Raw genomic sequence first — 14662 nt, 5'->3', positions numbered from 1 at the left:
TTAAAACTTTTGATCTCTTGCTGAGTAAAATGGTACGTTTGTCCCCTATTAGAAAATTAAAATTATGGTTGCACAATGATATGTAAGAGCATCATTTAATATTTGTATTAAATTTTATAAGAAAATAGTTTCAAAATTATTATATGGATTCACTCACTGAAAAATGTCTGCTTTTATCCATTACTCCTAAGGCAAAGTAATTAATAAATATTTACATATACATCTGTGCTTAGTTGCTTAGATTAACTTCAGTTATGAAGTTTCTATTTGATATTTAACTAAATCATAAAGAACAGTATTTTTGCAATTTGAAGGCTCTAAATCATACAGAAAACTGTAAAATATGGAAAAATGTCTTTTTTTTTTTAACCATTTTATTTATTTATTTTTTTGTGAGGAAGATCAGCCCTGAGCTAACATCCATGCTAATCCTCCTCCTTTTGCTGAGGAAGACCGGCTCTGAACTTGCCAATCCTCCTCCTTTTTTTTTTTTCCTCCAAAGCCCCAGTAGATAGTTGCATGTCATAGTTGCACATCCCTCTAGTTGCTGTATGTGGGTCGTTGCGCGCCCGGGATCCGAACCCGGGCCGCCGATAGCGGAGCGCGTGCACTTAACTGCTAAGCCACGGGGCCTGCCCGGAAAAAAGTCTTAAACTAAGGAAAAAAATTGTCCTGGCTTTAATTAGATAATAGTATATGTATTACAAGGCAGCCCTGACAGTCTAGTGCTTAAGATTTGGTGCTCTCACCAGCATGGCCGAAGTTTGTTTCCTGGTCAGGGAACCACACCACCCGCCTGTCAGTTGTCATACTGTGGTGGCTGCGTGTTGCTGTGATGCTGAAAGCGATGCCACCAGTATTTCAGATACCGGGAGGGTCACTCATAGTGGACAGGTTTTAGCGGAGCTTCTGGACTAGGAAGGACCTGGCCACCTACTTCCAGAAAAATTGGCCATGAAAACCCTGTGAATAGCAGCGGAGGATTGTCTGATATAGCACCAGAAGGTGAGAGGATGGTGCAAAAAACACCAGGCAGCGTTCAGCTCTGCTGTACACAGGGTCCCTAGGACTCAGAATAGACTCGATGGCACTATCAACAATACATATTACAATCCAATAGTGTAGTTCTGATGTGAACCAGTATAAATCTAGATTTTTTCTAAAATAATTTCACTCTCATTAATCTTAAATAAAAATAAATAGTCATGCTTCACTGAGGATTCAGGTGCAGAAACAAACAATAATAATTATGTCTGGATTTTTCTCGTCATCTTAGGTTCGCTCTTACTGTTCTTACTTCCCTTTCCTTAGTAGAGGGGATTACTTACCTGGGAAGAGTCGTAGGACATGATCCTGGAGGTTAGAAGGAATGAATCAAATAGTAGATCCAAAAAAGAAGTTCTCTCTATAGTCACTAAAGTCAGAGAGAACTTATTATTGTTATGATTATTCTGTGACTTGAGGTAGCCTTTCCTTTGCTAGCTGTTTTATGACAAATTACCAGTAGTAGATACTCTTATTAAAACAGTTATTCTCAAAGTATGCTTCAGCAGTATCAGACCACCTGAGAATCTATTAGAAGTGAAAATTCGCTCAGTGCACCCAGAAGTGCTGAATCAGAGTGTCTGGGGGTGGGGTTCTAGCAGCCTGTGTTTAAACAAGCCTTGCACATGATTCTGATCTACACTGAAGTTTGAGATCCTTTTCTTAAAATAGGTGCTTGCTTTCGGAATAACAGAGTAGGGGAGAATACTGAAAACTCTTCATCTTCAGCAAGAATGCGAAGCCCCACCGAAGTCCCTTTTTCTTGCCTAAAGTTGTTCCTCCAGAATATTCTTTTTAAGTGTTTGTGGAAGTCCTAAACCTGAGTTTCCTCTCTGAGTTCTCCTTTCTGTAAAGGTGTTGACCCAGATCAGAGGAGACGAAGTTAAATAGATGTGGTAATGGTGAGGCTTTGTGTACACAGAGGATTCGGATCATGTTTCCAAGTTAGGAAAGAAGGCAACCTAGATTATTCCCTAATCCCTACTTAATCACTTAAAAAAAAAGATGCAATAGTTTAGTTTTAAATATTAGTAACATAATGCAAATTATTCTATGATTATTTACTTTTTGTCATTTATGTTTTCCTCATGTGTAGCAAAAATATTACTTAGCATTGTGGCTACTTTGAAGCATTGTTTAATTCCTTGCTGTACATGTCTTCATGTAGAAGAATGTGTGCTCATCTAATGTTACGTTATTATATTGATTTTGGTTTTTTAAATATATCAGAGTCACGTTTTGTAAGAGTAAATATAGGTGTGTTTTATTCAAAGTAGCAGTTATAAGAGCTACCATTATTGATCTTTCACTGTGTGCCAGGTACTTTTCTATGCACTTTACATGCCTTAGATCATTTAATCCTCACTGGATAGATACTGTGATCACCTTAATTTTTCAGGCTTAGGAAATCTAATATCCCAAGGTCATCTAGGTAGTGTATGATAGAACAGCATTCCAGTCTAAGCAATCTTATTCCAAAGCACTTACTTCTATGAGAGAGAGTTAAATATTACCAAATTATTTATTTGTCTGAGCAGATATTTTCTTTACCGGTGTTTTTTCTTTTACATTTACTTTTTGAGGTATTTTCAGGAATGCCAAACAGTGCTTATGTAAGGCCATATAACTTAAAATTTAATAGTCAACAATATAAAGAATAATGCAGGGATTGGTGAAGAAAAGTAAGTGGCTCATGAAATGGAAGATGCCTACTTTGGCAAAGCAATGCAACTTTATTACAGTGAATTCCAGTTATTTTCTTATTTGTTTAGGTTTTCAGGGAATTTTCAGGGAACTCTTGAGAACGAGAGTTAATTTTTTATAACTGGCACGGTGATTCATGCAGTAGATGTTCAAAACAGTTTTCTTTGATAGACGGACAAAGAAGACAAACAAGAACTTCTTTTCTTGAAGCTCTTAGAGCTACACACACAGAGTCTGTGGCCCTTGCAGTTTACGGAATCCCAGTTCCTTTTCACAGTGTAGTCATTCTAATTTAGCTGTAGTCTTTTGAGTAGCCTTATGACTGATATGAAACTGTACAGGTGTTCCTTCTACATGAAGCTGTTATTACTCAGTGGTTTAGAATTGTACTTTTATGATTTTTAAAGATTTTAATTTAGAAGTAAAGTTTATTTGAATTTTTATATTGAGTTATATTTACTAGTCTTTATGTCTTAATTTCAACAGCATCACTGCAAAACTTGAAAGAGCTTTAGAAAAAGTTGCTCCTCTTCTTCGTGAAATTTTTGTAGACTTTGCCCCATTCCTATCTCGTACACTTCTTGGCAGTCATGGACAAGAGCTATTGATAGAAGGTATGATTTCTCTCTCTATTCTAATTATTTAGTTTCCTATAATGTATCTATTAATTGTGGCATAATTTGTGCTTCTGGAGGAATATTTATTGCCAAAGAATATAAAAACATTGCTTCCACAAATTCTAATAAGATATTCATATAGGCTTTCTCCTTATTCATTTTTTAAAAACAATATGTTTGTACAGTCAATGCTAATAACAGATTGAAGAATTTTGACAAAATGTTGAATGACAGGCTCTGGCTCTTAAAATCCCAGTCTGTCAAGGCTGCTGTGTATCCTTAAGATGGAGTGTTTACCAAGCAGTGATTTCTAAAATTTCCTTCTAACTCTAAGAGCCATGCTTCTTCAAGTGACTTTTCTTATTCACATAACATTTGTAATATGAGAATCCTTAACTGAGAAAATGTAAAGAAATACTTAACTGGGAACTGAGGAAGCTGTTGTCTTTTACTCGACAGCAGCTTAAATGGAATGAGGAGGCAAAGAAAATATACTATTGTGAAGATTTAATTTATGCACCTGTATTAGGAGAGTAGCTTTGAAAAATATGGCTATCTGAAGCCTTTTTTTAAAAAGAAGTTTGTTTTATAAATATTCGTGAGCTTCAGAAAGGGGTAATCAATATCCAGAACGTCCTATGAGTGAATAATGTCTTTACGTGCCATTCCTTGGATTTAGCAGCCTTATATATTTTTTGCTTTTCGCTTCCTGTTTACTGTAGAAGTTTTCCTGCCTGTTCTATCATTGTCTCAACTGCTTTATACAATCTGTTAGGGGAGATAGTGATAGTTAATAAGCTAACTGAGTTTAAATCCTTGTTCCACTATTTTCTTAGCTCTATGACCTTTGTGAGTTAGTCAGCCATTTTGTAGCTTAGTTCCTTTCTGTAAGATGTAGTCAATGACAACACCTCCCTCCCAGGGTTCTTGTGAGGATTAAATTACATAATGCATATAAAGCTCTTAGCACAGTGGCACAAGGTGGGCTATTCATTATTTTTAAAATATGGAGTTCTTGCTCTAGGCTAAGCACTATCTTAGGTACTTTGAATATATTAGTAAATAACAGGCAAAGATCCCTGCCGTGTGGAGCTTATAGTCTAGCGAGGAGAGACCACAAATAAGCATTAAATGTAATAAATAATTAAATTATATAAAATATGAGAAGATGGGAAATGCTATGTGAAAGGATAAGTACAACACAAGGGATTGGGATTCTAAAAATGGCAGGGTTAGGTTGCAGTTTTAAAGAGGGTGATTAATTTTAAATAGGCCAATGGTAAAAGCTACATTTGAGCAAAGACTTTAAGGAGGGGAGCCATACGGCTTACTAGAAGAGTGTTCTAGGCAGAGGGAATAGTCAGTGCAGTGACCCTATATAGCACGAGTTACTTTCATAATATGAAAAAAATTCAATAAACATTATTGAAAAAATTAATCTTAAATGTTTCCTCGTTCCCTAAAAAACTCTTTTATTTTTTTCTGCATTTATGTATATCTTTCCCTAAAGTGATTTGACAAATTTACAGAACAAATTCATAAAGAGTGATCAAAGACATGCCAAAATAAACACAATAAATTTAGAAATGTAGTAATGTTAGCAATGGGTCCTGTACTGTTGTTAAAACTGGGATACGAATTCAGCACTAAGTTTTCCAGCAACCAAAGCAAAGAAATAATTATTTTAAGTTATAAGACTCACATTACTGGTTCCTAAGTGACAGTCTGTGACAATTATAAGTTCTAAAGAATTACTATCAGGTAACTTTTAACTACTCTATGTTGGTCAGTCAGGACCCCACATATGTAGCCCCATTTCCAGAATTTTCTGTGGCTCGAAATCTGGACTGTTTCTTACTTCTTCCCAGCACTGCAGAGAGAAGGTAGGAGGAATAACTGAGTAATTAAGAGCTATTTTACTTGGGCTTCCCTAAGTTTGCCTTAAATATTCTGAATTGAGTTGAAAGATCATTAAGAATATGCCTCTTGGATTTTTTAAAAAATGACTGTGGTAAAAATGAAACATTGGAACAAGTTATATACTAAAAGTTCACTTTGTGTTCGTCTGACAGCATACAATTTTATTTTGTAACTTTTCTGCATCCAAAGAATTTTAATATATCCATATTTTTAAAACTATGTGGATGTACTATTCATATCCTTTTTTTGTGGTAAGATGATTTTTCTTAATAAAATGATGAGATAGCAAATGGTAGATTTTTAAGTTTTGAGGTTTTTTTTCTGTGTGTGTGTGAGGAAGATCAGCCCTGAGCTAACATCCGTGCCCATCTTCCTCCACTTTGTATGGGACGCTGCCACAGCATGGTTTGATAAATGGTGCATCGGTGCATGCCTGGGATTGGAGCCCGGGCCTCCAGCAGCGGAGCGCGCACACTTAACGGCTACGCCATGGGGCCAGCCCCTGAGATTTGTTTTTTAAATGCCATTACTTGGCAAAATAGAAAATTGACAGACTTTTAAGATATGGTCCTCCAATTTTCTGCCAGTGCATACCATCCAAAAATCTAGAAAACTCTGCTGTGTAACTTCACAGTTTGGTAGCCCTCACGATTTCATAACCTTCCTTGTCAGACTCCACTAGTCTCCATCCTCTTGCTATAGAAGACATTCCTTAAACATACAAACAAGTTACTTATTATCATATTTCCTTGTTTTTGTACAACTCTTCTTTCTGCACCAGATCTTTTTCCTTTTTTCTTTCCCCAAAACTATTCTTGTCCTTTGAGTTCTGCTTTGGGTTCTTAAGCCAAATTAATGCCTTCTCTTCTGTGCTCCTGTGCCATTTTATTTATGCTATATTATACTGTATTATACTATATTAACATAAGTACTTTTTACTTCTTGTAAATAGGAAATATCTTACTGTTTATATTAACATTGCGTGACTTAGATTCTGGAATATAATATTCAGTGTTTTTTCCATGTACTTGAATAGAACATTATTTTTGTTACTGATAATTTTTGGTAGAGGTAAGTTTTAAGAATAAGGGAAGATAGGTAAAATTTTGTGTTCCATGGTGAGAATTCCCAGTAGTGGTCTGTCATCCAGACCCATGAGTTGGCCACTATACTCATCCAAGGTCCATTCTTGCTCTCCACCCCAGTCTTTGGAAATCCATATCCTTTCATGTTCTCATTCTTGAGCATGTATTCTTGATCATTCTTTCTTTTTTCCTCTCCTTCATTTCCCTTATTTCTCTAATTCGATACACTATTTCTCTTCTCTGAAAAACTGTCAAACTGTTGTGAAGATTTCAGGAAATTTACATGATAAAAATATCTTTACCCTAGCTATTGAATATTTCTGTTTAAAAATAGTGCTTATGATGAATAAATCTCATTGCTTTTGACTTCGTCATCTGTGTGTGTATGGTAGGAACAAAGCTGGATTAGGTAACAGAAGATATTTTAATGTCTTATGAAAAAAGAAGGCAATTACTCTTAATTTCAAGTAATCATAAAAGTATATTTGAATTGCATCTTTATTTGTTTTATATTCATATTTTCTTAATGCACACATATATTCATTTAAGTTTTTTCTCATAAAATAATTAATCATTGGTAGTTTATATTGTCTATGTCCTTTAAAATACAAGCTAAAATGATGTCCCTTCATTTTCTTAATTTGTCTATCACTTTTGTTAGTCAACCTGTGTTAAATTTATTATTATATGATTCTAGAGTAATCAATATAGTTGACATCTTTTAAGGTCATTCATTAACAGAAGCTATTTTTACATAGATTTTGGTGTTTGTGTGTTTCTGTTGAACACAATGGTTATTTGGTGCTTAGTAAACTTTCTTTTAGAAAATTCCAGCTTTTCAGTTTGTAAACTAATGCATAAAAACTAGAGTAGGCATGTAAGCAAGTATCAAAACCCACCAGCCCAAGAACACAAAACAACATTTGATCCAAAATTGTTATATTTATTTGGCTTCCTGCTGCAGTGGAGAATGCACTCCAGAGAAACCCTGAGGTTTCTCTTACAGAAGGAATTGAGAGGATCTTATTTTAGAGTTTGGATTTAAGGAAGTAGGGCCAGTTGTAGATTGGATAATGACTGTCAGGAGCAAGTTAGATTTTGATAATTTTTATTCAGAAGGCCTAAGAACTACAGTGGGCCTAGAGTTATCATTAGTAATAAACAGCAGTAGTTACTTAAGTTAATTAGAAGACATTTAGGTGTCTTAGCCTAGTGTCCTTACTTCTGTCTTGTTCCCCCACAGCGCGGAGTGACCCTGAGAAATCACTGTTTGTGTTCTGTGAGCATTATTTATGTTTGGTTGAGAATTCACAAGAATATTAAATTTAATAATGATGAGAATAGAGCAGAAAGTCTCATAAGCATCCAAGGACAGGAAATGAAGTACAGTTAGACTTGAAGCAGCCTAGAAATGGGAGAGGAGAGTCAGTAACTAAGGCCACTCCTTTTGACTCTCAAGGCAACTTCATAGCCTCCTATCTTTGCCTCTTTGTGTGTGTCAACTCAATTTTTTTACTTCTCTTCCTGATTAGGTTCACTTTCTTAGTCATCAGAACATGGTCCAGCATTGCATCCCATTTTTGACTCCAAATATGCTTTTAATGTAAAGATCTTTCATCATCTGACTATAGTCACTACCTATCAAGAGAGACCCTGAATGGCTCAGCCTTGGGTTAGATGTCCACCGCTGTTATAATCAGTTAAGACTGAGGTGGGTGGGAGGGGCGAAGTTGGATGTAATACACAGGCTGCCCCTTTTAGAAGCTATATGTAAGTTGAAACATCTTAGAAAGGGATGGTAGCAGTGCAGGAAATGTCACTGAAATGTCTGTTATACTTTTAGTGACATTAATAAGTATTTTCTTAAAATCATATAATACTCAAGAATATTTATAGTTTCCAAGACTAGCATTTTTTTAAAGTATGTAACTATACCATGAAATTTCTATCTTCACCAAAAGGGAGAATCACTAAAATGTTATTATAAAAGGATTGAGCCTAGTCAAGAAGCCCATATCACCCTTGGATCATTCATAGTAACAGTATGGCCACATAATTAGAAAAACTTGTATGTGTTTACTTTAATTCAAAAGTTATAGATTAAAATGTAATTTTAGAAGTTATCAGATTTAGGATAGATGGCAATGGGAGCATAATTTAAATATTCCTGAATTCCTCCATGAAAAACAGACAGAACAATAGATGGTGAAACAATAACTACAACAACAACAAATGGACATTTACAACAAAACTAGGTGACAAGGTATCCCATTGAGCCCCAAAATATGACTGAGTGGGGACAATCCAGCTATAGCTACAAGATATACCTGATATCAACGGACACCTGGGAAAAAGTGGTGGGAAACAAGAGAGCATCTGAGGAATCTGGTCTACAGATACTCACTGGAAAACCCAGAGGGCTAGTTGGAGAACAGCAGCTAAAAGAGGGAGGGCTTTTATACACTATAATAGCAGATGAGTCCACGGGCTCCGTGGTAAAGTTGGAAGGGACTAGAGCCATTTAGGCCCCAAAAGAAATTAACCAACTAGAGTTCTCTTCCAGGACAAAGTCCTACGTTGAGGAGAAACTACTATGAATAGAATCCGAATTGAGCAAGAGAAGGAAGGGCAAGAGAGACAAAGAGAAAGTCCATGTAAAACTGGGGATGACAAACAGAGCTAGTAGATCTCAGAAAGTAGGCTGTCATATTTTTGAAAACTACATGAAAACAAACAGAAGAGAGATCTCTGGAACCTGAAGAAAGAGAAAAAAAAAGCTATCTAAAAGTTCAGGCAAACTAGGGCCAGTCCCATGGCGTATTGGTTAAGTTCAGTGCACTCCGCTTAGGCAGCCTGGGTTCAGTTCCCAGGTGCTGACCTGCACCACTTGTCAGCAGCCATGCTGTGGCAGCGACCCACATACAAAATAAAGGAAGACTGGCACAGATGTTAGCTCAGGGCAAATCTTCTTCAGCAAAAAAATAAAAAATAAATAAAAGTTCAGGCAAACTAATTTCACATAAAATAACCAAAAAAAAAAGGATTATAATCCCATATATTACAATAAGAAAAATGAGAATGAGTAGAAAAACCCCTCTCAGACCATGAACTGTGCCAGAAAAAAAGGTGAAAAGTTTTTAAATGAGCTAAAAGACATTAGAAAATGATACAGGATATGAAAGAACAATTTAAATCAGAATTTAGAGAATCTCACAAATGTGACAGAACTTAGGAAAGAATTGGAAAAAAGGGAAAAAATAATTTTAGAAATGAAGACTAAATTAGAAGAAATAACAAATTAAATAAATTTCACAAATAAGATTGTAAGAGAAATATAAGGTAAAAAGAGGAGAAATTATAAATATAAAAAAAAAATGACTGAAGAGACTAGGAAAGATGAGAGTGAAAGGGACAAATTTAGAATATCCAGCATACATATGAGTTTCCAAAGAAGAAAACCAGAACAAAGAACAGATAAATAATAAGATTGGTAATTCAAGGAAACTCCTAGAATTAAAAAAAGGGAGAGATTTTTAAAAATATTAAAGGCACACTGCATATCTGAGAAAATACGCAGACAAGCAACATTAAGATATATTCTAGTAAAATTAATGGACTTTAAAGAAAAAGAAAAAGAAAAAAAAACATTTCAGGCATCTAGATAAAAATACAAATTAACTTATAAGTGAAAGAGAATCAGATTGTCATCATACTTTTTGACAGACATATTTTCTACCAGAAGAAAATGGAGTAAGATGTTTAAGATACTCAAGGAATGAAAATATCAGCCAAACTGATTTCCATGTATAGAGACTGCCAATAAATTGTTAACATGCAAGAATTCAGGGAATATTATTTCTACAAACCTTTCCTGAGGAATCTGCTGCAAAACAAGTATCAGGCAACCAAACTGAGTAGAGAGATGTCAACAAAAGGACTCATGATGACCATCAAATATAGATGTATTTGGAGAACTAACTAAATGGTAGTTATATGGGAGAGTGTATAGAATATAATGGCTATATGCTTTGAAAACTGAAAAAAGTAGGGGGACAGTAATTATATTTACAGTGGCATTATTGCTTTTTTTATGAAACTGTTGCATAATGTTGGATAAAACCAATTAGTAATTATTAATATTTTAATTATTTTATCCCATGTGCTTGAAAATCAGGTTTCTTGTTGAAGAAAGGAGATCCAGATATAAAATTGAAGAGTTTAAGAGAAAGCATTTAGTTCTGAATTTGAATTGGACATTATAAATGTGAAATTATTATGCACACACACGCACACATTCACATATATACTTTGGCCCTGTCTACTGTTTTGCGTACACATAGTGACCAAGTCAGTAGCAGTGAGCAAATCCAGAGTCCAGATTGTAGTCTTGAAATAACATTTGCAACTGAAAGAAACCAGAGCTTCTTGGAGAAAGAGATGATTTCAAGGCTAAGGCAGGAAATGTTTATGATTTGCTTGCAACATTTGGTGATACCAAAAACCAAGGAAGATATCAAAGACTGTCAAGAAGACCTGGCAGCTAACTTTAAGACACTCTTATTGGCCAAAAATGAGGCATTTTGAGCATTAGTAAGTATAATAATAGCAATTCATTAAAACACATGAATATGTTTAAATCCATAAGTCATAAGAATGATTTTTAGAGTGATTTGGTCGAATTTATAGAATAATAGGGAACCAACTCATTATTTTGAAAACTGATAAATAAAGGGAAAGAGTTATCCTATCATTCCTTTGTAAATTATATCATTAGTGTTATCAAATTATTAATAAGGGAAGTTTTCTCTGATAGAAACATAAACATATCTGATAAGTGATGGAGGGGTTTTTGAGTTAGATGACTACCATTTAGCATCCCCTCAGGAATTAATAATCATAGCATCAATTGCTGCTAACATCACAGAAAGAGAGACAACTAGACAACCAGATGGGGAAAACACCATCACCCATCAAGAGTGACTGACTGACCAAATGAATGAATGAATTAATTAAAATAAAGCTGAATCTGATTAAGCATACGTATCTAACATGTTCAACTTTTCCATGTGAAGTCCATCATCAAAATTAACACTCGTGGAAATTTTGCAGTACAAATGACTTGGTTTCTTCAAAATAAATTATATGGGGATAAAAGAGATAGAAGGAGAAACTGTAGCTTAAAAGAGCTTTAAAAAATCTCAAATAGAACAGTAAAATTAAGTTGTTTATAGATATAAATGTATCATTTAGATGATAAATTTTAAAGAAAAGAAAAGTGATTATCATAAAAGTTAGGATAATGGTTTTTCACAAGTAAGAAGAAGGTTGTGGTTTAGGACAGAACACCTGGAGGCCTCCTGGGTTACTTTCTTCAGCTATATAGTGGTTATAAGGCTGTTCGCTCTAAAATAATTTATTAACATATGTTGTATGCATTTTACTTATCCGTGTTATATTTTACAGGAGTCTTTTTAATGTCCACAATGGAGAAAGTTATAAAAATTTTAATGATGTTAAAGACATAAGTAATGATGAACTATATCATATTCATGGTAGGAAGACAATATCACAAGTCATTTCAATCTATGATAATCTATCAATTTCAATAAAGATTTGATTGCAAAAAATCTCAAATTATTTTCATAAAATTTGGCAAACTAGCTCTTAAATTTCTATAGTTGAATGAAGTGTTGAAAATAACTGAGATAATTTTGAAAGTGAACAAGCCTTTGTAATTAAAACAGTGTGGTGGTGGCCAAAAGATAGATAACTATGGTGGAATAAATATCCAGAACCAGATCCCACACATATATAGTAACATTATATGACAGATCTGCCATTGCAGAAAGAGATGAACAATGCAATAAAAGCAGTTAGATCCATTGGATGTTCTTTTGTTAATTAAAAAAAAAGAAGTTTAATCTGTTTTTTACTAAATACATAAAAGTCACTACTAAGATGGTTGAAAAAGCAGAACTTCAAATGTTACAGAAGAAGAAAATATAGGAAAATATCTGTATTCCCAAAGACAGGAAATATTTCTTTAACTAGACACAAAAGCATAAAATGTAGAGATTGATAAATTTGATGATATTAAAATTAGTTTTGGAGTGACATCAGCCTCATGGCAGAGTGAGCTGTTCCCCTACATACAAGGAAAAGGACATTCATCAACCAACAGAGGGCACCCACAAAACACAATAGACGTCTGAGAGATCCACACAGCCATACATCTGAACGTGGGGGTACTGGATCCCCCAGGAAGCAGTGGAAGGAGGTAGGCGAATCTCCTCTTCCTACCCAGTAGCGATCTAGGACACGGGACCTCATGCAGCAGCTGGTCCATGTCTCTGAGAGGCTACAGGGGAAGAGGCAGCCCTCCACAGGAATGCTTTTGCTCTCAGAGTTGCTTCCCAGCCTGTGGGAACACTCCACACCAAGGCGGCTCAGTCACCGCGAGGGTGCCACCACCAAGCTGAGCAGCCCAGGTGGGCTACCAGTGAATACAGAGAATGTGCCCTCTCTCCTCCATCCTGCCTGGTGCACCAGCTTTACCAGTTGGCCAGGGCAGGGGATCCATGCCAGAGCACCTGCACCTACATGTGTGAAGCAACAGTGGCCAGCAGGCAAATGTAGATGGTCCCTGTTGGCACAGCTTACAATGGTTGGGCAAAACTGCCAGCAGATGCAGCATGCTCAGAAAACATAGCTCCTGCCCCCACTCAGTGGTGACAGGTGGAATCGATGACCAGATAAGACTGCTGTGCACCACCAAACGTCCACTGCATCAAAGCTCTTGAAGAAATTCATTAACACTCCAGACCAGAAGGAAAATAACAAGTGTCCAGAAACCAATCCTGAAGTCATAGAAATTTACAATCTAAATCACAGAGAATTCAAGATAGGTGTCGTAAAGAAACTCAGCAAGTTACAAGAAAACTCAGAAAGACAGATCAATGAACTCAGGAATAAAATTAATGAGCAGAGGGAATTCTTCACAAAAGAAATTGAAACTCTAAAAAAAACCATACAGAAATGCTGGAGATGAAGAACACAATGAATAATATAAAAAACAATCTAGAATCCTTAAAAAACAGAGTTGACATTATGGAGGACAGAATTAGTAATTTAGAGGACAGAAATATAGAAATGTTTCAGGTGGAGGAGGAGAGAGAACTAAGACTAAAAAAGAAATGAAGAAATTCTCCAAGAAATATCCAACTCAATTAGGAATGCAACATAAGGGTTATAGGTGTTGCAGAGAGAGAAGTGAGGGAGAAAGAAGCAGAGAGCTTGTTCAAAGATATAATACCTGAGAATTTCCCCAAGCCTGGGGAAGAAGCTGGAATTACATGTAAATGAAGCCAATAGAACTCCTAATTATGTCAATTTAAAAAGACCTTCTCCAAGGCATATATTAATAAAACTGGCAAAAGTCAATGACAAAGAAAAAATATTAAGGGCAGCAAGGCAGAAGAAAATAACCTACAAAGGAACACCTGTCAGGCTTTCAGTGGATTTCTCAGCAGAAACCTTAAAGGCTAGGAGAGAGTGGAATGATATATTCAAAATACTGAAAGAAAGCAACTTTCAGCCAAGAATACTCTATCCAGTGAAACTATCCTTCAGATGCAATGGAGAAATAAAAACTTTTCCAGATACACAAAAGCTGAGGGAGTTCATTGCCATAAGACCCTCCCTACAAGAAATGATCAAGAAGGCCCTCATACCTGAAAAAAACAAAGGTTTACAAAACCTTGAGCAAGGAGATAAATAGACAGACAGAATCAGGAAATTGCAGCTCTCTATCAGACTAGGTTAGCAAACACTTAATTATAACATTAAATATAAAGGGAAGGAAAGCATCAAAAATAACTTCATTTTAATCACAAACTCACAACACAAAAGAGAATAAATTGTGACAACAGTAACTTAGATGGGGAAGAGGAAAGTGATGGAACTTCCTTAGGCTAAGGAGATAAGAGACTATCAGAAAATGGAGTATCTCAACTATGAGATCTCTTATCTTGTAGGTAGCCACTAAACAAAAAGTCGGAACAGAGACACAAATAATAAATAAAGAGAAACCATCATAGAAAATCACCAAACTGAATTGGCAGTCAGAAATACACAGGAAGAGAAACAAGGGAAATACAGAACAACCGGAAAACAAGAGATAAAATGGCAGTATTAAAGCCTCATATATCAATAATAACTCTAAATCTAAATGGATTGAATTGTCCGATAAAAATACAGAGTGGCTGGATGGATTAAAAAAGAAAACCCAACAAT

The 14662-nt window shown here is 35.4% G+C and overlaps 1 protein-coding gene across 4 annotated transcripts in view; it reads left to right on the top strand.

The window, feature by feature from the left end:
• The window catches only part of NBEA (neurobeachin), a 690698-nt gene that overhangs the window by 290607 nt on the left and 385429 nt on the right, over positions 1-14662 (top strand). For all 4 annotated transcript variants that reach the window (XM_087436200.1, XM_014791275.2, XM_087436202.1 and 1 more), the window contains one exon: positions 3235-3362. In XM_087436200.1, coding sequence (XP_087292326.1) covers positions 3235-3362 — 128 coding nt within the window. The remainder of the gene's footprint in view (positions 1-3234; positions 3363-14662) is intronic.

This window comes from Ceratotherium simum, chromosome 10, assembly GCF_057802395.1.
Source record: "Ceratotherium simum simum isolate JZ-2026a chromosome 10, ASM5780239v1, whole genome shotgun sequence".
Taxonomy (NCBI): Eukaryota; Metazoa; Chordata; class Mammalia; order Perissodactyla; family Rhinocerotidae; genus Ceratotherium; species Ceratotherium simum.
Note: the sequence above shows the minus strand (reverse complement) of the source record. Positions and strands in the feature narration are given on the sequence as shown.